This window comes from Hyperolius riggenbachi, chromosome 1 (genome assembly GCF_040937935.1).
Source record: "Hyperolius riggenbachi isolate aHypRig1 chromosome 1, aHypRig1.pri, whole genome shotgun sequence".
Lineage (NCBI taxonomy): Eukaryota > Metazoa > Chordata > Amphibia > Anura > Hyperoliidae > Hyperolius > Hyperolius riggenbachi.
The window spans coordinates 235,695,377-235,721,534 of NC_090646.1; the positions used below are offsets into that span (position 1 = coordinate 235,695,377).

At 44.8% G+C, this 26,158-nt stretch overlaps 1 protein-coding gene across 1 annotated transcript in view; it reads left to right on the forward strand.

Moving 5' to 3' along the window:
- Positions 1–26,158, forward strand: part of MANBA (mannosidase beta) — a 94,246-nt gene that overhangs the window by 53,814 nt on the left and 14,274 nt on the right. The window contains exons 6-15 of the mRNA XM_068231552.1: positions 38–213; positions 1,539–1,649; positions 4,625–4,776; positions 5,075–5,192; positions 7,564–7,650; positions 9,941–10,108; positions 12,235–12,453; positions 15,455–15,619; positions 20,970–21,114; positions 21,387–21,529. Of these exons, the coding sequence (XP_068087653.1) occupies positions 38–213; positions 1,539–1,649; positions 4,625–4,776; positions 5,075–5,192; positions 7,564–7,650; positions 9,941–10,108; positions 12,235–12,453; positions 15,455–15,619; positions 20,970–21,114; positions 21,387–21,529 (1,484 nt within the window). The remainder of the gene's footprint in view (positions 1–37; positions 214–1,538; positions 1,650–4,624; positions 4,777–5,074; positions 5,193–7,563; positions 7,651–9,940; positions 10,109–12,234; positions 12,454–15,454; positions 15,620–20,969; positions 21,115–21,386; positions 21,530–26,158) is intronic.

Sequence of the window (26,158 nt, forward strand, 5' to 3'; positions counted from 1 at the left end):
AGTTTATTTTGTATGACTTTGTATCTCCTTTCTATAGATAATCGCACATCTCAGTGGACAATTATTATTGAGCCTGTGTTTGACGTAATTGCTGGGGAACCACTTAAAGGACATATGACAGTTAGGATATCAGACCTTCATCTTGATGCTTCCTATCATCTAGTTGTATTTCCTGGACAGCTTGCTTATAAAATAATTGTAAAAATCAGTAAAGTAAGTGATTTTCATTTTTTTTTTTTTTTTGTCTAACATCAGTCAGAAAATGCTTGTTGCATATATCCAAATATAAACCTATCCAGGCATTAACTAAGCCCATGAGTGTACAGGCACAAATGGTTGATTTCATTTTAAGCCTCCGAGCTTCCACAGATACATTGGTTCCCCTGTCTCCGTCCTGCTGCTGCTCTTGTTTGGGGTCTGGTCTAGTCACTGGTATGATTTCCCCGCTATCCTACTGGTCACTAATGCTGTGTACAGGCATACTATTCATTAGTTTATATAGTGTGGATTCCTGAATTGTTTCATCTCCATGAATGGACAGGTAGGAAATTGTGATTTGTAAAAAATGGAACGAAATTGGCAATTCACAAATTGCTTCCTTCATCTCTGCTAATATTTTAGAGTAAGGAGGTTTATGACAAGATATAGTCTGGATATCTCAGAAAGTTACCATCCCTCACAACATGCCAGATCCAAAAGTTTCTGAATTAATATATGGTTAAAGGATTTCCAAGGTGAAAGCTGCATATACAGCTTTGCTTACAACCAGAATATCCCGCTGCACCAGATGATCGGGTGGAGTAGAAAAGTCTTTATTTTATTCCAACTTCATAGCATACAGATAAAAAGCTCAGAGGATGGCTCCTTAATCAAGAATTAAGGAGCCATTCTCGCTCCGATACGCGTGAGCTTTTTATCTGTATGCTATGATGTTGGAATAAAATAAAGACTTTTCTACTTCACCGTATCATCTGGTGCAGCGGGATATTCTTCTGGTTGCAATTGGACTTTGGCATTTGATTTCCCTGCTTTCATTTGCCTTCACTGATCCCGAGAGGTATGCGCAGAAGTGGGTCAGCAGTCCTTATGGAGGGGACAGCTGAACACTGAAGCACAGAAAAACTATAGCAAGGAACCACACGGACTTCTAGGGGCTGGACAAATCCCCAGTTAAGTTTTATATATGCAGCTTTTATCTCAGATATCTGTTAAGCAAGCAGAGAGGTGAAATTTAGACTTTGCACTGAAGCAAACCCCCAGGAGCAGACTATCTGATCCCTACAGTAGTGCTGTGATCGGCTGCATCAACAGTCACATCACTATCTTTCTCTTATCCTATTCAGTATTTAATCTTTCGTTCCAATTTTTCATTTTAAAATGGACATTCAAGATTTGCAAGGCCCATTTTGATTTGGGCACCAACTTTAACTCAAATACCTGCAGGCTGCAGTTCTAGGGTTGTGTGGAAGATCCAGATATGGCTTTCTAGGTGGTATACATGACTTTTCATAATGCAGATTGATCCATTTATTTTTCAGAATACATCTCTAAATTTGTGGTGGCCTAATGGGTATGGATTGCAAAGCAGTTACAACATGTCTATTAATTTTACCTTTGGTAGTGAACACGTCATACAGAGAACAGCCAAGGTTAGAGGAGAATTATTTTCTTCTATGTTTCTTTTGATTTGTTTTGCATACAAACACAGACATTCTGGTAAATTAGGCACCCCAGACAAGGACCCACTGGGTGCTGTTGTAGTGGATGCTATGCAGTACCGGGTGCCAAATTAGCAGTGGGTGGTAAGTAGTACATGGTGCTGTGTTGCAGTAGGGGCTATGCAATACTGGGTGCTATGTAGCAGTGAGTGCATTTGTCCGCGCGTTTGCTCGCTTGCACGCTCGCTTGTGGGGGCGCTTGTCCGCGTGCTTGCACGGTCACTTCTATTGCAAGCTCGCTTGTCTGTGCGTTTGCCCGCTCGCTTGTCTGTGCGTTTTCCCGCTCGCTTGTCTGTGCGTTTGCCCGCTCGCTTGTCTGCTCTCTTGCCCGCTCGCTTGTCTGCTCTCTTGCACGCTCGCTTGTCTGCTCTCTTGCACGCTCGCTTGTCTGCTCTCTTGCACGCTCGCTTGTCTGCTCTCTTGCACGCTCGCTTGTCTGCTCTCTTGCACGCTCGCTTGTCTGCTCCCTTTTTATGCTTGCTATGTGTATCCGCTGTGTTGCACAAGCGATCATTTCATGCTTGTTGGTTTGCTCACTTGCATGCTCGCATACGCGCTCTTTTATATGCTTGCTTGTTCACTTACATGCTTGCTCTTCCGCTCTGTTGCGTACTTGACAGATCGCTTGTTTCACTCTCATGCTTGCTCATTTGCTCTCTTGTGCATCTATCTTGTCCATTGTCTTGCGTGCTTGCATGTCTGTGCGTTTGCACGCTCCCTTGTCCACTTTATAGCATGTTTGCTTGCCTACTTTCTAGCACGCTCGCTTGTCCACTGTCTTGCACACTCGCATGTCTGTGAGCTTGCACGCTCGCTTGTGAATGCTCGCTTGTCCACTCTAGCATCCTCACTTGCACGCTCGCTAGCACGCTTGCTCGCTTGTCCACTTTCTAGCATGCTCGCTTGTTCGCTCTCTAGCATGCTCGCTTGTTCGCTCTCTAGCACGCTTGCTTGTTCGCTCTCTTGCATGTCCGCTTATCCACTGTCTTGCACGCTTGCTTGTCCGCGCACTTGCATGTCCACTTTCTAGCATGCTCGCTTGTCCACTTTCTTACATGTCCACTTGTCCACTGTCTCGCACGCTCGCATATCTGTGCATTTGCACACTCGCTTGTGAATGCTCTTGATTGCTTGCTTGTCCGCTCTCATAGCATGCTCGCTTGTCTGTGCGCTTGCACGCTCGCTTGTCTGTGCGCTTGGACGCTCGCTTGTCCAAGCGTGCACCCTAACTTGTCGTGAACACTCTTGTGTGCATGCAAACAATCTTGGCGCGCGCCCGCCATTTTGCACTTGCATGCTCGCTTGTCCGCTCTCTTGCATGCTCGCTTGTCCGCTCTCTTGCATGCTCGCTTGTCTGCTCTCTTGCATGCTCGCTTGTCCGCTCTCTTGCATGCTCGCTTGTATGCTCTTATATACTCGCTAGTTTGCTGTCTTGCTGCACTTGCATGCTCACTTGTTTGCTTGCACGCTCGCTTATGCACTCCCTTTTTTATGCTTGCTATGTGTATCCGCTGTCTTGCACATTCACTTGTTTTCTTTTACTGTTTTGTAAGTTCGCTTGTCTGTTCTTTCATGCTTGTTGGTTTGCTCACTTGCATGCTCGCATGCACTCTCTTTTGTACGCTCGCTTGTTCACTTACACGCTTGCTCATCCTCTGTTACGTGCTTGCTTTACAGATCGCTTGTTTCGCTTGCATACTTGCTCATTTGCTGTCTTGTGCATCTATCTTGTGTGCTTGCTCTCTTACATGCTCACTAATTTGGTCTTTGCGCGCTTGCTCATTAGCTTTCTTGTGTGCTTGCTCGGTTTTCTGGTGGTTTCTCATTTGCGTGCTTGTGCACTCACTCCTTTGTGCAGTCTCTCTGGCTCTCTTGTATGATTGCTCTATTTCTAATTGCTTTCTTATGCTTTGATTGCACCCTTTGTGCTGTGCCTCAAGCCCACTCGCACTCTTTTGCTTTCTTTCTGTTTGCTGCTAGTGTTTTGAGCACTTGCTCAGTCACATTTGCCTCAGTGGAAATCTTGCACTCTTAAGCTCTCACCATCAACTGTAATTTTTACATGCAGTTGCCCATATGCACTTACTCTTGCTCGCATGTGCGGTTGCTCACTTGAGTGCTCGCTTTTTTTGCACAACATTTTCTTGCATGTCTGCTTTTTTTACACACGTTCTTTCGTGCACTTGTTCACTCTTTCTTGTTCACTCTCTTCTGCAAATCAGCTGATGTTTTATATCTGTGTCTAAAGGTGGCCACAAATATTGACTTACTTACATATTATATCATCTACCAAATTTGACTGCCCTCTGATTAAAAAATATTTGCTCTCATTTGGAAACCTACATTTTGTTGGAAACTAGAGAATGGTATCTGTGCAATGCACTGTTGTTGAGTTAGGGGGCGTTGAACGAGGAGTGTCTACTGTGCCTGGTTGCCAGCAGCAATAACCTGTGCCTGGCTGCCGCAGCAGAAGCCCAGCGAGCGAAGTTTCCTGGTGTACAATGTCCACTAAGTGGATATTGTTAGAATAAAAGTATGTCCAAGTAAGCGAGGACCAAAGCCCAGCAAGCACACAAAGGGACAATGGTTCCAGGGAATATCACTTTAAAAGCAGTGGACACCCCCTAATGCAGGAACTGTGCATTGCACCGATGTGGCGCACATAAATGAAAGCCAAGAATTTCAAACATGTAGATTTCCAAAAGGCAGTAAATAAATATTTTTTGTAAGTGGCCTTTGTTTTTTTTTTTTTTTTTTTTTTTTTTTTTTTTAATGTGGGAAAGTTTACATTGGATTGAGAAAAAAAAAGGATGTCACATATGTAAATTATTGAACATGAGTAACTGGAAAAGGTTGAACTCTTTCTTGGAGACCTATTTAAACTAACTGGTTACATTTTGCAATAGATTTATTTTCGCACTGTGGAGCTGATTGAGGAGCCGATAGTTGGTTCTCCGGGCCTCTCTTTCTATGTGAAGATTAATGGAGTTCCTATATTCCTGAAAGGTTCCAATTGGATACCTGCCGACTCCTTCCAAGACAGAGTTGGCTTTACCAAGTAAGTGTCTGGTGCTGATTATTCCCATGTGTTTTTTTTTTGTTTGTTTTTTTTATCTTGAACTTCTAGATGTTATAGAATTCTGAAATGCAGCCTGGGTGAGACTTGTCTGCATATTGCTCTTTATTATGGACTAGCAGAGACTTCCATTAGTTTCCTTCAGTTCAATATCTCCTCCTGATTTATGCAAGATGTCCATAACAACCACTCTGCTCTCGACTGACATTTTTACAAACCAATGTTCCTTCAGTTTGTACTATATATCGGGTGTAATAGTTGTGTTCTTTACTTGTTACAGGTTTAGGAACCTTCTGCAGTCAGCTGTTGATGCCAATATGAATACTCTTCGTGTCTGGGGCGGAGGAGTGTACGAAAGTGATGACTTCTATGACTTGTGTGATGAGTTGGGAATAATGGTAATTGCAATACTAGTAATATAATACGGTATAATATATCAATCAGCATGTGCAAACAGAAATCACCTACCTCTGTGGTTTACACACTAAAAGTGAAAGCCACTGAACAAGATTCAAAATTAATGTTCACAAATTTGCATGCAGCTATTTAGAGGTCTATCGGATGTGTCTTTTTTTAAAATGGACATAATTTATATAGCATTAAAATAAATATGGTACTGTTGTTGACAAAGCACTTAAAGTGGACCTGAACTCTTGTAAAGGACCAATACATTATCTAGCCACAGCTGTAAATGCAGTAGGCTGTACAAAGTAATGTCTTTGGAGAAACCGTATTTGTGCAAAGTCATGGTTTCTGAGGAAACAGGTTATCTTAAAGTTAACTGAGGTCTAAAAAGATAAGATGATCTACCTCGGTTAAGGTGCTTCCACCCCTCTTGAGGCACATTGGTTTATGGGAAATCTTTAGTGCTTACCATTTGAAGATTTCCCATAAATTATTGCATTATTGGCTGAAATGCTGCAGCACTTTTCTCAGTGAGGACAGGGTTCCACAAAGGAATACAGAGGTTTCACAGCCTAGTAATCTTATGCATAAAAGTCGCAACACAGCATTACAATGCAAAAAAAAAAGAGGTGGTAACGCACAATAATGCTGCATTACCATCGCATAAGGTAGGTACAGTAAAGCATACAGGCCATGAAAAGTATGCTTTCCTGTACCTGGTAACGCATACATTTAGAGGTAACACACTGCAGAAGTCGTTTCCATAACGCTACACGTTACAGTACGATGCTAACATCGCACTGTGAACATACCATAGGTTTATTATTGTTTTGCGGTAAGCTGCATTATAAAAGTTTATAACACAGTTCTGCAATGTCCCACTGTGAACGTAGCCTAATGGTATTTATTTATTTATTGTATTTATAAAGCGCCAACATATTACGCAGCGCTGGACACTAAATAGGGATACATACAATATTTAGGGGTGACATACAGCAAAATGACAATACCTGAATACAAGAAAGATCAGATCATGCAGCACAGTCAGTCACTGGATGGGAGCATGGAGATTAGGCAAGTTAGGTTCACTCAGATGCCTAGCATGGGTTCACAGTAATGGAGGTGCATGATCAGGTTGGACACAAAAGGAGGAGGACCCTGCCCAAAGACTTACAATCTAAAGGGAGAGGTAGGGACACGAGAGGTAGGAGACCAGAGTTCAGCTGTGGGTTTACAGCACTTGTGAGGGGTAGTAAGCCAGAGTGAAAAGGTGAGTTTTTAGGGCTTTCTTGAAGATGTTGAAGGAGGGGGCTGCCCTAATGGGTGGAGGTAGGGAGTTCCATAGTGTTGGAGCAGCTCTTGAGAAGTCCTGGAGGCGTGCATGGGACTGGGTGATGCGGAGGGCGGTTAGGCGAAGTTCATTGGAAGAGCGGAGTGAGCGGCTAGGTGTATACCTCTGAGTAAGGTCGGAAATGTAGGTTGGAAAGGTTTTGTGGACAGATTTGTAGGTCAGACACAGTATCTTGAATCTGATTCTGGAGTGGATAGGAAGCCAGTGGAGGGATTCAAGGAGGGCATCCGCCATGGTGGAGCGATGGGAGCAGTAGATAATTCTGGCTGCTGCATTCATGATGGACTGCAGTGGGGCTGTTCGGGTCATAGGGAGACCAGACAGCAGGGCATTGCAGTAGTCAAGGCGGGAAATTATGAGGGCATGGATGAGGAGTTTGGTGGTGGCAGAGGTCAGGAAAGGGCGAATCTTACAGATGTTACGAAGGTGGAAGTTGCAGGACTTTGTGAGGTTTTGGATGTGGGGAGTGAAAGAGAGTGCGGAGTCCAGGGTGACACCCAGACAGCGGGCTTGAGAGGTAGGGTGAATGGTAGTGTGGTTAACAGTGACATGCACATCTGGGAGGTTTATGGATGTCCGGGGTGGAAAGATCATAAATTCCGTTTTGTCTAGGTTTAGTTTCAGGAACCTAGCGGACATCCAGGAGGAAATGGCTGATAGACAGGAGGAGACCTTGTCCATGGTAGTGGTGGATATGTCAGGGGTGTGGAGGTAGATCTGGGTGTCATCTGCATACAGATGATAGTATTGGCAATACACATGGTATTGCCAATAGTCATACAAGTGATATTTATGCATAAGATTTCTAGGCCACGAAACCCTCAATTTGTATTTTGTTTTTGATCTCAATGAAATGGTGCTAACCTCCTCAAAAATCTAGTTTAATACCAGGTTGTAATGCCCCAAAACGGGGTAAACGGGACAGAATAGTGTGGATTTGTTTTCTGTTTTTTGAAGTACTTGCTGGCTGGTAGCTGCTGCTTGTTCGGACAGTAATGAACTTGTCTCGGCAGGTCTGGCATGACTTCATGTTTGCATGTTCCCTTTACCCCACTGATGAATGGTTTTTGGATACAGTCAAAACAGAAGTCACCCATCAGGTAAGACAGCTGCATCTTTTTATTGGGAAACCTCTGAAGTGTGAATTAAATCTTACTGTATGCCACGGAGCTTTCTGCACTTTTTAAAATAGTTTTTGAAGCGGATCCGAGATGAAAAGGTAACTATAACAAGTAACTTGTGTATATATCTTATCTAAAGTTTAGATAGTTTACACAGCAAATCTAGCTGCAAACATCTTCAATTGAATATGATTATTTCTTCCTGTGATACAATGAGCAGCCATGTTGTTCGTAAACATTACACACAGCAAGCTTATCTGCATCTTTAGCACTTGGCCTGTGAAAAAACCTTATCCCTCCTCCCCTCTGCCTCTGAAATCTCTGGATAGTAATGCTTCCACCTCCTCCTGCCCAGACTGAGCTCCCATAAGCCCTTGCTACTGTCTGAAAATGCCAAGGCTCTCTGAAATGCTGTGAGCGAGGCTTGTTTAGTTTTATAGGGAATTTGAGTATTAAAATAAAGTATTTAGCTTGAAGAATGCCCTATAAACAATTGGAAAGGAACACAATTATGCAATGAGTAAAAGTTCATCTCGAATCCACTTTAAGGCTAGATTCACATTGCTCAATTGCGTTGCAGAAAAATTCTGAAAGTCAGCTTACTGCCCATACAATTCTATGGGCCTGTTCACAGTAACTGATTGTGTTATTCTAATTTGCTGCATGCAGGCTTTACATTAAAGTCTATGTCCAGTCTCTATTGCAGTTCACACACATTTTAACATGTGTGTTATGCAACTGACCACTGTGAATCTAGCCTAAAAAAATAAAATAAAAAATAAAAATAAAATAATTGATTTTTAAAAAATAGACACAGCAGCAGCAATCAGATGCCACTAATAGAAATCTCTGTTGGTGGGAAGATAAGGAGGTAAGATTGATTTGGGTGTTGTATGGCTGAGCAATAAACTGTTAAGGCTGCAGAGTGTTGAATTGTAAAAAATGGCCTGGTCACTTAGGGGGCATAAACCTGTGGTCCTCAACTGGTTAAAAGGAAAAATCCATATCCCTCTGTTAAGGTTTCCTTTAAAGCCATGGCAACAGTACACCATTTAATGTGCAAAATGATTCCACATTTTCACTGAAATGCCCTTCAGTTTTTGCTTTAGGTTTTTGTAGTGGTTTTTTTTTTTTTGGGGGGGGGGGGGGGGGGGGGCTGAGATGTGATTCTTAAAATATGAGGAAAACATTCAGAATCCCAGATGTCCACAGCCCATGTGTCCACACCGTCACCATTTCCTTCCAGATGATAACACAGCTGTCTAGTTCTGATACTAATAAAGTCAAAGCAAACAAAAAATGTAAGTTGTCATAGTTCTGTTTCTTGAAATAATACATTTGAGGGCACCTTTCCCTTTCTGTTAAATTGGAATTTAAATCTTAAAATACTCCTCAAGCTTTTAAAAAGAAATAGGTTACTATACGTACTTTAGTAATTGGAAGCATCTGGATGGTTTGAGGCTTCCTTGATCCTTGTTCCAATGCTGGGTCCCTCTTCATCTTTAGCCCAGGCTCCTGCCAGACTGGGCATGCCCAGTACAACAAAGCACTCGTGTTCTGAGGAAAAAAAGCTGTGCTTGAGTGGCTTCATTCTACTGGGCATGTGTGGATCGGCACTCATCTGCAGCTGCATGCGTTGTGTACTTTAAAAGGGATCTTGTGTCCGACGGTTTATGGAGTGAGGGACAGGCCTGAGTTGAAAATTGTGCCTGCCTCTTCCTCTTTCACTAAGCTGCTCTCATTAGTCAACTGTCATTTGACCAGTGCCCCCAATGTCACATGACTAGAAGTGTGGCCAGTTAACCAATAAGAGCAGATAGTGTGGAAGGAAGAGACAGGCACAATTTACAATTTTAGAGTCTCCCTTCGGTTCACCGCTATTGTCACACCTTCAGTTGTGGTTCAGGGCCATTAAACACTGTTTTAGCAGAAGTTTTCACATGGAGATTAAAGCTTTGTCTATTATCAAGTTGAGGTGATGAAGCCTTTCCCTGAAGCCCATCTTCCAACTCAAAGCAAAATCGAGGCTGCCTAAGTTGCTGAGGGTATCCTCAAAAGTATTTGAAAAGCAGATATCAGTAAAGCACAGTGGTAGCGTTTAATATTGCAGTATTACACAGAGACTCCAGTTACACTTTAACTGCAGAACTTTCATACATTGCAGTTCCTGTAAACAAATTGCCAGGGCACTTTGCAGGTAGGTGTTTTGCTGAAAAGTGCTGTAGCCTGTGACAGTGTCTCAGAAACGACCATTTTTGTTGTGTTTCAGATTAGAAGACTAAAGTCTCATCCCTGCATTATTGTCTGGAGTGGCAACAATGAGAATGAAGCTGCATTTGCCAATGACTGGTTTTCCATACCCAGCTATATGAGGGAGGTGTATGTACAAGACTATCTGACTCTCTACATAAAAACCATCAGGGAACTTGTTCTTGTGGTAAGTAGTAATCCTATACTAAAACGTTTCTATTTTTGCTTTATTTACTCACATCTGACTGTGGCTGCATATGGACTGTGTGCTTTAACCTCCCTAGTAATAAGGACGAGCCTGACTTGTCGATAAAAAACTATATAGGAAGGGGGCGGGACGAGTCCTACTCGTCCAGCAATCACATTTACTCACCTGCAGTGTGGCTGGCATGTGGGATCCCTCGCTGGTACATCCCGGCTTCCCTGCGAGTGCATTCCCGACGTCTCCTCGGCAATCCCCGCCATTCCTCCTTCATTGCTTCCTGTCCCTCAGCGATCACATGTTCCCCGGGATGTCACTGTGGTGTTGGGCGTATGCAGCATCCTATCAGGCAGCAAATTCAAATTTTTTTTGGTATTGGATGCAATATGAACATCTGTATTGGATCCAATATAAATCTAAGTGTAAAAAAAAAAACGAAACTATGGACAGCGCTACTGCCTATAACAGCAAATGTTAAAGTAAAAAAAGTTTTGTTTTTATATTGTACGCATGCTTGTGGACAGCTTTCAAGACCGCAACTTGCAAGCGGTCCACACAAATGTTTACAGGATAAAGAAATGCTTTAAAAAATTGTACCTGTTTTTGGTACAAAAATCGTGCATCAATTAAATGCTGGGAAGGTCAAAGGGAAAATTCATATGCTGTATGATAACTTTCCCATCTAGGTACCGTAGGCATCAAAATAATCCGCTATTTTGAAAACCCGTGATTCAGCATTCTCAGTAAATATTCCATTAAAGTCAAACTATGACAAAAAAAACTAACATGTAATACACTCATATAAGATGTACATTTGTCCCCGAATAAATTCACTATAAATGTTTTTCTTCCCATGTAGTTTTCACTTATAGTAGGTGTTATAATCTGCCAAATTCCAACCTCTTAATGACAGGTTTTGAACTAGTTCATCTGCTCACAGGAGATTTTCACAATTTCTTTTATTTTCAAAGGCACTCCTTAAATGGCAGTGGCACAGTCCAACTGCCTAAATTGTGTGGACAGGAGTAGGCAGGCTAAATACCCTTTTTTGTGTAGGTCCGGGCTGTCCAACTCCAGTCCTTGAGGGCCATATCCTTGCCAGTGTGTAGGATGGACTGAAAAATGTGATCTACTTGAGGAACCACGCCTTTCCTGATTCAGTCCCATCAATTAATCTGAGCTGTGCCAAAAATGTGTGAGGACCTCGGCCCTTGAGGACTGGAGTAGTACGGTACTGGTATAGGTCATCTCAGGAAATGGTTAAGAAACAATAAAAAGAAACTTTGAGAACCCTGAATGAGATGAACTAATATAAAACTTGTCAATGATAGGTTCAGTTTTGGCAGATTATAATGTCTACTGTAAGGCTCTGTTCACATCTAAATTTGAAATCGCTGACATCAGTGATTTACGATTGTGTGGGCAATCTTCCCGACCGAATTCTTGCCCGACCGCTCCACGCCAATTGGAGTGAACGTCCTTCCATGGGGCTAGCAGTAGAGCACGTGCGACGATGCGCGCGCATCTCCGCTTGGAAGGTGGTGCTCAGTCTTCAGTCTCCCAGCGGCAATTGACACGTGGAGACTGTTAGATGGCGAAACCGCCATCTACTATACCTGTACCGTGCTGCGATCTAAGGCAGTGCTGTACTGGGGACAGCCGTTTGACATTTAAAATAAATAAACAATGGGGAAGCGATCAGACTCCACCAACACAGAGCTCTGTTGCTGGGGAGAAAAGAGAAAAGGAGCGGGGGGGGGGGGGGGGGGGAGGAATCACTGTAAGCTGCAGTGGCCCAATTTATGCAAAATGGCCTGGTCTTTAGGGGGGGTTTCCTTAAGTGGTTAATAAAGAAAGATGCGGGGGGCGGGGACTCGGTACCAATGAAGCAAAAAGCACTGCACCTGCTTCTTCCCACACTGCCTGTGTATTGCATAATGGGATAATATATGTTCATTTCAAGGAGAGCTGGAAGAGTGATTAACTGGCAATGTAATGATTTTAAGTTTATTATTTCTTTATGAAAGCCCTGTAGCTTTTAAGTAAAAGTGTTCTTCAGTGTATTTGTGCACACATTTAGTTAATGTTTTCCTATGGCTTTTTTTACACAGCTGGATGGGACACGACCTTTCATTGCATCAAGTCCTACTAATGGGAAAGAGACAGTCAGAGAGAACTGGCTTTCTAAAGACCCGTATGACAATCACTATGGTGACACACACTACTACAACTACAGTGCAGACTGTTGGGATTGGCAGTTGTACCCCCGACCTCGCTTTGCTTCTGAATATGGCTTTCAGTCTTGGCCATCTTTCAGTACAATAGCACAGGTAACATGCATTAATAGAGCTTACTTCCATAATTGCAGATTCAAAATGTTATGCATCAAGGCTTCTCTAATGACTGAGATTTCCTATAACCCTGATTTTTATATCGGGTCTCAACCCTGCACCGTTTAAGTGGTGGACATGTTATGTCAAGGTGGGCAAATTTGTTACTACTTTTCATTATTTATGACTCACTCTCAGTATAAGCAGGATCACCATCTACCTCCAACAGAGCTTTTTCGCTCATGGCAGCTTTTCCATTTTCTAGCGAAAATTAAATCTTGTAGTGAATCTATTACCTATTCATGGTTTGAGTCCTGGTGTAAATCGAAGCCTTTCAAGGGTGGATTGATTTCTCTTCTATATGAAACACTCCTACGCCCCCCTAACTCTCGAAGAAACGTCCCCAGGTTGTTTTAGACGGTGAGAGGAAGACATAGGTGTTTTACCTTGTCACAAGCCATATGGTCAAAGTGCTGCCAAACTCTCAGGGCCAGTTCTAGCTACAATGGGGCCCCAGGGCAAAAGAAGCTTGGAGGTCCCCCTAACAATGAACCCCACCCCACGCAGCCCCAGACCAATCCCACCACACTCCCAGCCACACAATCATTAGGTGTCCATCATAAGTTCCCGAAAAAAACAATTGTTGGGGACCCCATTATTCCCCTCCTCCTTTCCCTTACAGATCCAGAGTGTACACACATTGGGGTCTTAACTAATCCAGGCAGGACATTGGAGGCGGCACCATGATCTACACTCTGGACTTCTCCCCATGGCACCTCTATTACTCATTCCCTGCAGGCATGTATGGGGTCACCATAGCTGGAGGGAAAGGGGATACACACCTTGGGGGCTCCTACAGGCTCTGGGGCACTGTGACAATTGCCCCCTTTGCCTCTATAGAAGTGCCAACCCTGTAGACTCTCACAAAAGTAGTTCCTATTATTCCACTCTGGAAACATCAGTCAAGCTACTATATAGGGCCTACCTCACTCCGTTAAGGCTGTCCCAGAATGATCCTTCCCACTCCTTTCTCTTCATTAGGGGGTGCAGTGATATGGGCTTTCTGTGGCATACTTAGTGGACATGCCCTATTGTTGTTACATTCTGGAAAACGTTCTCTAACAAGGTTCAATCTGTAACTCCGCTCACTTTGCCCCCTTAGTCCATACACTGCGCTCCTTGGTGTTCAGTATCCATAACACAGGTTGATAAAGGATATTGTTGGCCTAGCCGAGGTCCCATATATCTGCTTCTTGAAAACAGCCTTCTCTTTCTCCGTAGTCTACATATGGGTTACGGAGACAATGGTCAGTGAAAATATCTTAGACAAGGTTGAAGACCCAATGCTTAATTTCCAGAGAGCATGGGCACTGTGTATTATGTCCCTGAGGCCCTAGGGTCAACTCTCCTGTCCTAATTGATATTTGACTGCTTATGCCTACTTTCTTCTTCTCTCTTGCACACCTTATGGCATATCTAACGACTTGGGCAGCTCTGTCTAAGCTATTTGAACATTTCTATTAATCTTCGTTCAATAGAGATAAATTTTGCCTTTTGTTAGTTTCTCCTTTTTTTTTCTTTTTCATATCTCTTTTGTTTATAATTCTCCTACCGTGTCTCTACCTTTTTGGTACCAGTTGAGATTATCTTACATATTGTAAATGTAAACTAAGAAACCCATTAGGGGGCATCTGAAGATATGTTTGTTACTAATTTGTATATTCCCAATAAAAACTTACTGAAACCAAAATGTTATGCATCCCCCACTTCCCCAGTAGCTAAAATAGCTGTGATGTGTATTCAAAATTCCTTTAGCTGAAAATTATTAACAAAACTGAGCCCCCTCATGTTACAGAATCTATACACTGAAGTGGTTTTACAGCATCACCGAGGGAGGTTTAATGTAATGGCATCATATCACGACTTTGCTTAAGTAGAGATGTTCAATGAGATGCAATGGAACTGGACTAATCAAAGTCAGCAGGAAGTACAATCGACTAGCCTTATTCCAAGCTGCATGCAGTTTTCAATAAATAAGTTGGAGTATTTTTGATTCTCATTGACCATCTCTGTTCTTAACGTGATCTTTCTCCCTTTGATGTGAAATGCTAGGCATGAGATCCTCCCCATGGTAGATATAGTCCGCTTCATCCACTGCCCTCCAGTGCTGTACAATATCTGGCCAAGGCCAGGCATCGCGCTCTGTGTGTCTCGATGTCCTCATACAGGAAGTAGAGCCATGATGTCTCTAGCCTCCTCAATGCTGATGTGCATAGATCTCCTTCCTCCCAGCATGCAGCCAGAATAGATGTTGGGTGTTATGCACAGACTAGGCCCAACACTGTAAAGCATAGGACAGAGGCAGGAGGGGTATTTATAATACCTCTGGTGCCCAAAATAATTACCCAGTCAGTCTTTTTGCTATAGCATATTTTTCCACTTTGTTGTAGTATTAGCTTCTTGGCGACCGCATCATGCCGATGGACCTGGTGCCAGCCCAAGGGTCGATCGGCGTTAGGCGACCAAAGTCCTGGGGGCGTGTTTTGCAGGAGATCGCCTGCGCCAGTGCGCACGCATCTCCGCTTGAATGATGGAGATCAGTCTCCCATCGGTGATCACCGTCTATTTACACTGTACAGTGCGGCGATCTATGGCAGCGCTGTACTAGGTCCCCTCTAGACCCACAGGAGTGATCGGCTGGGGGGGGGGGGGGGGGACACAATAAAATAAATTAAATAGGCATGTTTATTATAAAATATAAAAAAACTAAAACCTTCTGGGAGCAATCATAGTCCACCAACAGTGAGCTCTGTTGGTGGGCAGAAAAGGGGGGGAATCGCTTGTGTGCGGAGTTGTACAGCCTTAAAGCTGCAGTGGCCTATTTTGTTAAAAACTGCCTGGTCTTTAGGGGGATTTAAGCCCGTGGTCCTTAATTGGTTGCGCTTGGATCTAACTGTGCATAAGCTTGCTTGGTGATACGGTCATTAATCTTTGTTTTCAGATTTCCTCTCTTGAAGATTGGTCCTACAACAGCAATTTTACTGACCACAGACAACATCATGCTGAAGGCAATGAAGAGATGGTTGCTCAGGCTGCTCTACACTATAACATGCCAGTGAACACGGATCCACTTAAAGAGTTTCAAGACACATTATACCTTACTCAGGTAAATTAAGAGAGGCAGTCACAAAGACAGTGCAGTGATTTCCAAATGCTGTGTGTATGTACGTATGCATGTGATATATCTATCTATATCTCTATTTATCTATCCATTGTTCCTCCTCTCTACGTTGATTTGAGGCCTGTCTCTTAACCACTCTGCGACCGCCTAACGCATGATGACGTCCGCAGAGTGGCTCCCTGAGGACCGCCTAAGGCAGGATTGCGACATCGTGCCATGCGTGGGATTAGCAGGGAGCTCGTGCTCGCTGGAGTGCGAGTTTCCATAAATAAACATTGCGGGGCTCTGTGATCAGCTTGCCAGCCATGGGAAAAAAAACCCAAAACAGCAATTTAATGTTGTACAGCGCTGTGATCTAGCGCAGAGCTATACAAGTAACGGGCAAATAAAATGTGTGGGTTTTATGTACAGTAGCTTTGCTTATTTTAAAACTATTAGGGGTGGAATTAAAAAAATGGTGTATTTTTTTTTTATTTTTCCTTGTATTTTCCTAAAAATGCATAGAAAACATAGTACCGTACCGCCGTATCTATCTTTCTCCCATCGTCCTCCAGGATGGCTGCTGCTGAGACATTGCTTGTCCCCTCCCCAAACGGAAACACCTGTAAGAGTAATCAATTTAAAAGAACCCGCCCTTATATAAGGACTCCTCCTCCCTCACCAACTCAGTTTTTGTTTGTTTCCCATCACCTGAGGATACACCTGTAGACATTTGTTGTTTTAAGGCATAGGTTGGCCTGGGGCGCCTATGTTTTTAGGCAGGGTTTTTTCCTGGTTGGCGGTGGAAACTGTGAGTAGGATGCCCCAGTTTTAACCTGTGTGCGGTAGGGGCGGAATGTTACCTGGCTGCAGGTTGTCCAAAAGGATCGCCGCCATTACCGCCCTTCTTGCTGCGTCCATGTGTTACAGAGCAGCTAGAGATGTCAGAAGTTATGACATGGGATCTCCTGGTCCCGCAGGTGTCACTTCTGCTAGCCGCTGTTTGGCCAATGAGGACAGGAAGTGGGGCGGTGTCTTCAAAAGCCAAGAGAAGCGCGGATTCCACGCTCTCTACACGTGGGACGCCAGCGACGCTGCCATGGAGCAGAAGCAGTCCTCCGCAACAGCAGCCTCTGATGCCCAACCGAGACTTTCTCTCTCGGGGGAATTGGCACAGGTACATATATGAAAAAACAATTGCTACCTATAAATACCTCTAGCAAAATGTTTTTTCTGAGCAGTGACTCTTCTTTCACGGTTTTGCAAAACTTACACAGCAACAGCCTGAGAGATTGAGATGCCAAAAGTGTAACATTAGATTACATGATAAGAAATGGAACTGCTCCTCACGTTCTCCACTATGCTGGAAAGATGGGATCACAGACAATAGGCATCCCAGCCTGTTCCAGCAGCAAAGGTGAGTGCACTGATGGTGCATTTTTTTGCAGGAATATACACTCATATGGTTGAGATTGCAGTGTGATTTCCCCTGTGTTTTACCTTTTCCCTTTCCCTCTATAACCTAGCAAGCTAAAAGTGCATGCAAAGCAGAGGAGGTATCGAATAGGGTTTGGAGAAACTAATATCTTAAAAATGTTGCTACTGCAACATTGGGCTTCCCCAGCATTATAACGAGGATTTGTCAAGCCTGCACTAAATCTGTGGTAAAGGTAGTGATTGACAATTTACGTAAACAGCTAATGGAAGCCTGGGTATTGAGGAAAGAATCCTGGTAAGACTGGTTTTCTAGAGAGGTGGCATCTACTTTAGTTAACTGCAGAAAGATTTCCACAATGAGGAAATATGCAAAAATTTGGAACGCATATTCTTCCTGGAAGAAAAGGAATAATATACAGACGGTTTTTCTTCATACACAATTGTCCAAAAAGATTTGTCGTTAAAAAGTCTTATTTTCAGTAATGAAAGTCCAACCAATGCCAGGAAAATTAATTCCTCCTTGGGATTTATCTTTAGTTCTAAATTTCTTGACTCCTGATAAAGTTGAACCTATTGCTCAGACCCCTTTAAAGAATCTAACATTAAAGGTAGCAATAACGTCAGCTAGAAGAATTGGGGATATTCAGCCATTATCCGTTAACGACCTTTTTATATGGTTATTCATTCAGAATTGTGTTCAGACCTGACCTAGCCTATCTTCCAAAGATATCTTCAGCTTTTCATCGTTCACAGGAGATTGTTTTACCGTCTTCTCCCAATCCGCAGGATGTTAGAGGAGCAGTGAAACAGATTAATGTGAGAGAGCTATCATAGTTTATTCAGAAAGGACAGCTCAGTGGAGAAGATCTAGCTATTTATTTGTATCATATATGGGAGCCTCAAAGGGATTGCAGGCATAAAAAAAAAAAAAAAAAAAACTATAGCTAGATGGGTTAAGGAGCTAATAGGTTGGGCTTACAGGGAATCGCAGGAAGTATTCCATACTAGAGTTACAACACATTCTACTCTATCCTTGGCAGCCTCTTGGGCAGAGAGGTTGTGAGCAAGCCTGGAACAGATATGTAAAGCAGCTACCTGGTCGTCACACACAACTTTTGTGAAACACTACAGAGTTGAACTACTGTTAAGCCAGGATCAGAGTTTTTTGGAAGAAAGTATTACAAGCCATCATCCCTCCCTAAGGAAAATTTCTCGCTGGTCTCAGCAGCAGCCATCCTGGAGGACGATGGGAGAAAGTCCCAGCTGCTTACCGGTAGCCGTGTTTCGGCGAGTCCTCCAGGATGGCTGCCGAGTTCCCATCCCTATTGTAATATAGTTGCTAAGTTTGATTTATGTTAAAGGTGATGTACTCTTAATAACTGAGTTGGTGAGGGAGGAGGAGTCCTTATATAAGGGCGGGTTCTTTTAAATTGATTACTCTTACAGGTGTTTCCGTTTGGGGAGGGGACAAGCAATGTCTCAGCAGCAGCCATCCTGGAGGACTCGCCGAAACACGGCTACCGGTAAGCAGCTGGGACTATCTATCTATCTATCTATGATATACCTAGGATTAGAGGGCAAAAACCATGGAAAAAATATACTAAACCTGTTGCATCCATAGTCCAGGAGCGTCTTGTAGATGTTCTCCCCCAATTATTGTCCTTCTGTGGCCCCTTTCTGTCCCCAGTGTGGCCAATGACCTTTCCTCTCCTGCACAGTTCCCCTAGTGTCTGCTTCTGCTTATCGACACTAGGGGAGCCATGCAGGAGAGGTCTGTGTTCTCTGCAGGAGCTATTGATGAGGTTGAGGCGCTTCTCATACTTACACATGGGGGGCAGAGGAGGAGACCAGGGGGGAGCAGGAGATGGAGACACACGGAGGGGGGCACTAAAGGGAGTCTCAGACATTGCAGTGGGTCGGTGGTTTGTAACGGCTGGTGATCGTAAGTTGGGGATTTGGCATATAAGCGCACAGACTCTCCCCATTTTTGAGGGGGGAGAAAAAGTGCATCTTATATGCCTAAAAATACAGTAATTACAAAAAAAAGTATTATCCCTAAAAAGCCTAATTTGTGGTAAAAAAAAAGATATCAATCATTTAGGTGTAATAAGTAGAGATATTATTTAGTGTTTATGTAGCGTGGACATCTATTGCAGTGCTGTACAGAGTATATTGTCTTGTCACCCAACTGTCCCTCAGAAGGGCTCGCAATCTGATTCCCACCATAGTCTTATGTCTATGTATGTATTGTGTAGTGTATGTTTTTGGGATGTGGGAGGAAACCTGAGTGCCCGGAGGAAACACAGAGACACAGACACAGGGAGAACGTCGCTGGGATTTGAACTGGGAATCCATCGTTGCGGGGTGATTGCGCAAACATGGAACATGGGAGAAGCGCTGACATGGGAACATGGCTTTCGTCCTTAAAGTGAACCAGAGACGAAGCAATCTCATGTATTTTACCATATATATCAGTGGGAACATTAGAGAAAACACCTATCCTGCTTTGTTTCATTCTTCACTGTTCAGCCTGCTTCTTATCAGCCCTGATAAAATCTCTGATTAAGCATTCAGTCTGGCTTTGCTCCGGAATCATTATAGCTGAGTCATTATAGCAGAGCCACAAGGGGGCAGGCTTGGGCTTGAAAAGAAATCAGAGAAGACAGTCTCAGCTATAATGATTCCTGAGCAAAGCCAGACTGAGGCCCAGTGCACACCGAGTGGTTTTTGATGCGATTCTGCCTGTCAAACCGCTTGGTTAATGTATCTCAATGGGCTGGTGCACACCCGGCGGTTTGAGGATTGTAGCAAACCGCAAACGTGCCTCCTGCGGTTTGCCAGGCGTTTTTGTTACAGAAGCTGTTCAGTACAGCTTTTACTGTAATAATTTGTGTAATCTGCTACACAAAAATGCAGCCAAAACCGCTAGGCATGTTTAGAAATCCGCTCTAAACATGCCTAGAATCGCACTGAAATCTGCTCCCAAAACCGCTAGCATTTTGCAGATCTGCTAGCGGCTTTGGTGTGCACTGGGCCTGAATGCTCAGTCGGGGATTTTATCAGGGCTGATTAGAAGCAGGCTAAGCAGTAAAGAATGAAACAAAAAGCAGGGTAGGTGTTTTCTCTAATTGTACAGTTGTACAGAGGCGCCAAAGTATAAAAATAGGATAAAATGTTTTAAAAGAGAACAATGGGGGGTTAGTGGTAAACTTAGCTCCCCAAAATAGACACAGAAAAATGTTGCTGAATTCAACCAAAGTGATTTATTTACATACTCCGGATAGTGAAGAATGAAACAGAAAGCAAGGTAGGTGTTTTCTCTAATGTTCCCAAATGATATATATGGTTAAATGCATGAGGGTGCTTCGTCTCTGGTTCTCTTTAAGTTGAGAACACCCCACGGGCTGAAGTGGTTAAAGAAAATACAGATCCATAGTTAAATTATGACTTGCTGTCTCGCTTAACGTGAACTTTGCCACACTTGTGTTTTCAGCTTCAGGGTCTCTGACACAAAGTTAAAGTATTTGTAAGAACAGCTGTGTGCCTGTGCTACAGAGATCATTTCACTTTACATCCAAATGTATGAATACTGGGACACTTAACAGATTCGAATAATTTTAGGTCATCGCTTTCTAAACCAACATGGAATGCTAGCCAAAATGTTAATACCTCCAAATGAAAAATGTTGATGTGTATGTTCATGTCTTAAAAGATAAAAAAAAAAAAAAAAATGTTCGCTGATTGCACTTGGTGGCCTCGAGGTCGTCTAGACCAGTTGTTAGCCCATAGTTGCTCTAGTCTTCTTTCCTTTCTGATACAATAATAGGTATTGGATGATGATGAGACGGTCCTCTGATACTTAGTGGATATAGCTTGAAGGCCATGGAAACTAATCCTGCATTTGGTCTTTCCTCTCCAGGTCATGCAGGCTCAGTGTGTAAAGCTGCAGACTGAATTTTACAGGCGAAGCCGGGGTGAGATTGTCAATGGCCTTGGCTTCACAATGGGTGCTCTTTACTGGCAGCTGAATGATATCTGGCAGGCACCCTCGTGGTCGTCAATAGGTAAGCTATAAATATATCCGTATTCTGTACAGTCATAGAATACAACAGCTGATATATGCATGCATCTTACAATTTATTAGTCATACATTTTTGCACCTCAGTTGCCTGTTCAGTAATCTAGCACAGTAACCTGTGGGTATGTATTTCTGCTTTATTACAAGAGATTAATAGAAAATAAAATTAACTTTTCTAACCTAAGCTCTTGATGCCTTTCTGTAACTATCCTGCTTCCTGTTTTATGCTAATGACTGCCACTATGTATTATATTTTAGAGTATGGAGGAAAGTGGAAAATGCTTCATTATTATGCCAAAGACTTCTTTGCCCCTGTTGCCACCAGTGCTTATGAGGACAAAGACATTTTGTACATCTTTGGAGTATCTGATTTCATTAAGGACTGTGCTTTCAGAATCTCAGTAAGTTGTTTTCTCTTACACTGCAGGTAGTCCCCAGTTAACAAATGGGATAGGAACTGTAGGTTTGTTCTTAACTTGAATCTGTTAAGTCAGAACACTGTGCCACCTCTGTCCCCTGTACCTCCTCTGTGCTCCCCAATACCTCAGTTGTCCCCATCTGTGTCCCCTGTACCTCCTCTGTGCTCCCCAGTACCTCCTCTGTGCTCCCCAGTGCCTCAATTGTCCCCATCTGTGTCCCCTGTACCTCCTCTGTGCTCCCCAGTGCCTGTTGTCCCCATCTGTGTCCCCTGTACCACCTCTGTGCTCCCAAGTGCCTCAGTTGTCTTCATCTCTCTCCCCTGTACCTCCTCTGTGCTCTCCAGTGCCTCAGTTGTCTCCATCTCTGTCCCCTGTACCTCCTCTGTGCTCCCCAGTGCCTCAGTTGTCCCCATCTGTGTCCCCTGTACCTCCTCTGTGCTCCCCAGTGCCTCAGTTGTCCCCATCTGTGTCCCCTGTACCTCCTCTGTGCTCCCCAGTGCCTGTTGTCCCCATCTGTGTCCCCTGTACCACCTCTGTGCTCCCAAGTGCCTCAGGTATCTCCATCTCTGTCCCCTGTACCGCCTCTGTGCTCCCCAATGCCTCAGTTGTCCCCATCTGTGTCCTCTGTGCTCCCCAATGCCTCAGTTGTCTCCATCTCTCTCCCCTGTACCTCCTCTGTGCTCCCCAGTGCCTCAGTTGTCCCCATCTGTGTCCCCTGTACCTCCTCTGTGCTCCCCAGTGCCTGTTGTCCCCATCTGTGTCCCCTGTACCTCCTCTGTGCTCCCCAATGCCTCAGTTGTCCCCATCTGTGTCCCCTGTACCACCTCTGTGCTCCCAAGTGCCTCAGTTGTCTCCATCTCTGTCCCCTGTACCTCATATGTGCTCCCCAGTGCCTAAGTTGCCCCCATCTGTGTCCCCTGTACCTGCTTATACAAGTTTACTTTCTCCCATTCATCAGCCGGGACACCCTCTGGAAGGTATGGCTCCGCCCCCAATCTAGGAAACACAACCCAAAAAGTATAAAAAGCTCCCGCCCCCCCTCATTTCCAGTTCTTTTGTGTTTCCGCCCGGGAACACAGCTCAAAACCCAGCTCCCATTTTTTTGTGTTTTTCCTCACCAGAGGGTGAGTTGAGTGGGCACAGTACCTGGGAAGAGCCGCTGCCGCAGTAGGTAGGATGGTACTGCTGTCATGGCGGGGAAACGCTGAGTGGAGATTGCTGTTCCCCCCGCCGCCTTCCTCCTGCGCGGCCGCTCTGGGACAATTTAAGCGAAAGAGCGCTGACGTCAGGTCCGCTGACGTCACAGGAAGGCGACCGGAAGTATGCATACTTCCCCTACATAGGAGGCGACGGCTTGGCGTGGCATGGTGGAGACATGGAGGAGCAAGGTGCCAGCGCTTCTGCCGCCGCCGCTGCCGCCGCCACCACCGCCACCGGCGCCGCTACTACCACTGCAGGCTCTGCAAGTCAGGGGACAACAGCGGCAGGTGCAGCGGGATCCTCCTCCTCTACCTCGGCAGCCAGAACTCAGTCTGAGGGTGGGGTGAGTGGGAGATGCCTCTCCCTAAAAATACAGTTCTTTATATATATATATACATATACATATACATGAACTTTGAGTAACAGAACTATGTTGTATTCCCTTTTGTTTCCTTCTAATATTTTCTCTATAGACAAGAGTAGAGTCTAAGGCCCCGTTCACACTTGCGGTTTTGCAAAAACCGCACCGGATGTCCGGACCGCACCGGAGCCGGATCGGACCTGAACCGTACGGTTCCTGTCCGGATCCGGTACGGTTGCATACGGTTTCCGTGCGGTATGAACACGGTTCCGGTCCGGATCCGGATTCTTAAAGAGATAACAACCTGTATAAATACCTGGGGTTCTGGGAGGTCAGCAGAAGCTCTGGGGTCATTGTTGGAGACAGCTGGACGTGTGGAGACCATCCTTGGATACAGAGACAGCAGTTGGGACCATGGATCCAGTCATTTTTTACGCTTATTACCTGGGAATTCTCTCCTTCCTGTTGTTTACCTACTACTATGTGGGGAGAAGGCGTGCTCCTCGCAGGAGATGGTGGGTGCACCCTCTACTAGCCAGGAGGCAGAGGAAGGGAGAGTTCCAGGCCCTCTACAGGGACCTCAGACGACACCCACAGAAGTTCTACAGCTACACTCGGATGTCTATTCCCCTGTAAGTATATAGGCCTAAATACACCAACCCCCACCATTCCTAAACACCCCACCCTCACCCCCACAACACCTCATCCCTGTATACCTAGCTAAACACACCACCCTGACCCCCACACCCCTGTATACCTAGCTATACAGTACACCCCCACCCTCCACAACACTCCCAAACCTCTGTAAACACACCTCCCCCATCCTCCACCCAACACCTTGTCCCACAACATACTTTACAGCTTCTTCCTTTCCATCTCCTGACAGGTTTGATACCCTTTTGGAGATGGTGAAGGATGACCTTAGGAAGAAGGATACCACGTTCAGGAGAGCAGTCACACCACAAGAACAACTACTCATCACACTGAGGTATGTAAAAACAAATTTTTTATTGCAAAAACAACCACTTTCCAACATGGAAACATTCTTCCAACATGGAAGACAAAAAAATAACATATCTATGGTATAGCCCGGTCAGTTTTAAGGAACACCAACCACCAACTTTGTGCTGGAAGAGTTGTAGGGCATAGCTGCCCAAGTGTCTTTCGGGGACACCAGGCCCTAATAAATTGAAGTGCTTCAAAAACCTAACCACTGGCACAGGACCCTCTGAGCCATGGATGAAGGACACAGGTCAGTGAAAAGGCTAGGCCTCTCACCGACCAGTGTAGGTGTCCTTCATCCATGGTTTCAAGGGTCTTGTGCAAGTGGTTAGGAACAAGAAAAAAGTGAGGAGCAAGAGGAACCGATGGCAGAGGTGCATGACTACAGGTGCAGTGCAACAGGCACAAGGTTGTGACCAAGGTAGTGTCTTTCGGGGACACCAGGCCCTAAAATTGAAGTGCTTCAAAAACCTAACCACTGGCACATGACCCTCTGAGCCATGGATGAAGGACACAGGTCAGTGAAAAGGCTAGGCCTCTCACCGACCAGTCAAGGTGTCCTTCATCCATGGCTCCAAGGGTCTTGTGCAAGTGGTTAGGAACAAGAACAAAGTGAGGAGCAAGAGGAACCGATGGCAGAGGAGCAGGACTACAGGTGCAGTGCAACAGGCACAAGGTTGTGACCCAGGTAGTGTCTTTCGGGGACACCAGGCCCTAAAATTGAAGTGCTTTAAAAACCTAACCACTGGCACAGGACCCTCTGAGCCATGGGTGAAGGACACAGGTCAGTGAAAAGGCTAGGCCTCTCACCGACCAGTCAAGGTGTCCTTCATCCATGGTTCAAAGGGTCTTGTGCAAGTGGTTAAGAACAAGAACAAAGTGAGGAGCAAGAGGAACCGATGGCAGAGGTGCATGACTACAGGTGCAGTGCAACAGGCACAAGGTTGTGACCCAGGTAGTGTCTTTCGGGGACACCAGGCCCTAAAATTGAAGTGCTTTAAAAACCTAACCACTGGCACATGACCCTCTGAGCCATGGATGAAGGACACAGGTCAGTGAAAAGGCTAGGCCTCTCACCGACCAGTGTAGGTGTCCTTCATCCATGGTTTCAAGGGTCTTGTGCAAGTGGTTAGGAACAAGAAAAAAGTGAGGAGCAAGAGGAACCGATGGCAGAGGTGCATGACTACAGGTGCAGTGCAACAGGCACAAGGTTGTGACCAAGGTAGTGTCTTTCGGGGACACCAGGCCCTAAAATTGAAGTGCTTCAAAAACCTAACCACTGGCACATGACCCTCTGAGCCATGGATGAAGGACACAGGTCAGTGAAAAGGCTAGGCCTCTCACCGACCAGTGAAGGTGTCCTTCACCCATGGCTCCAAGGGTCTTGTGCAAGTGATTAGGATCAACAAAGTAAGGAACAAGAGGAATCAAAGGCACAGGAGCAGGACTACAGGTGCAGTGCAACAGGCACAAGGTTGTGACCAAGGTAGTGTCTTTCGGGGACACCAGGCCCTAAAATTGAAGTGCTTCAAAAACCTAACCACTGGCACATGACCCTCTGAGCCATGGATGAAGGACACAGGTCAGTGAAAAGGCTAGGCCTCTCACCGACCAGTGAAGGTGTCCTTCACCCATGGCTCCAAGGGTCTTGTGCAAGTGATTAGGATCAACAAAGTAAGGAACAAGAGGAATCAAAGGCACAGGTGCAGGACTACAGGTGCAGTGCAACAGGCACAAGGTTGTGACCAAGGTAGTGTCTTTCGGGGACACCAGGCCCTAAAGTTCAAGTCCAGCAAAACCAAAAGTTAAAAAGCCCTGTGATGGTATCCTTCCTCCGAGGATCGGAGGTATTCAGAGGAGCATGTCCAGGAACAATTTGACTTTTTTTTTCAAATTGTATCGGCACCACTACTAGAAAAGGTGGGAGTTGCTGCCTGGAAATCTGGACTCTCTTGGGTGCTGGTCGTGGATGAGCTGGACCCTGACAGCGGTGGCCCATATTGACTGCCTCTGTAGCCGGTGTACATCTGTGATGATTGCCAGGTGGG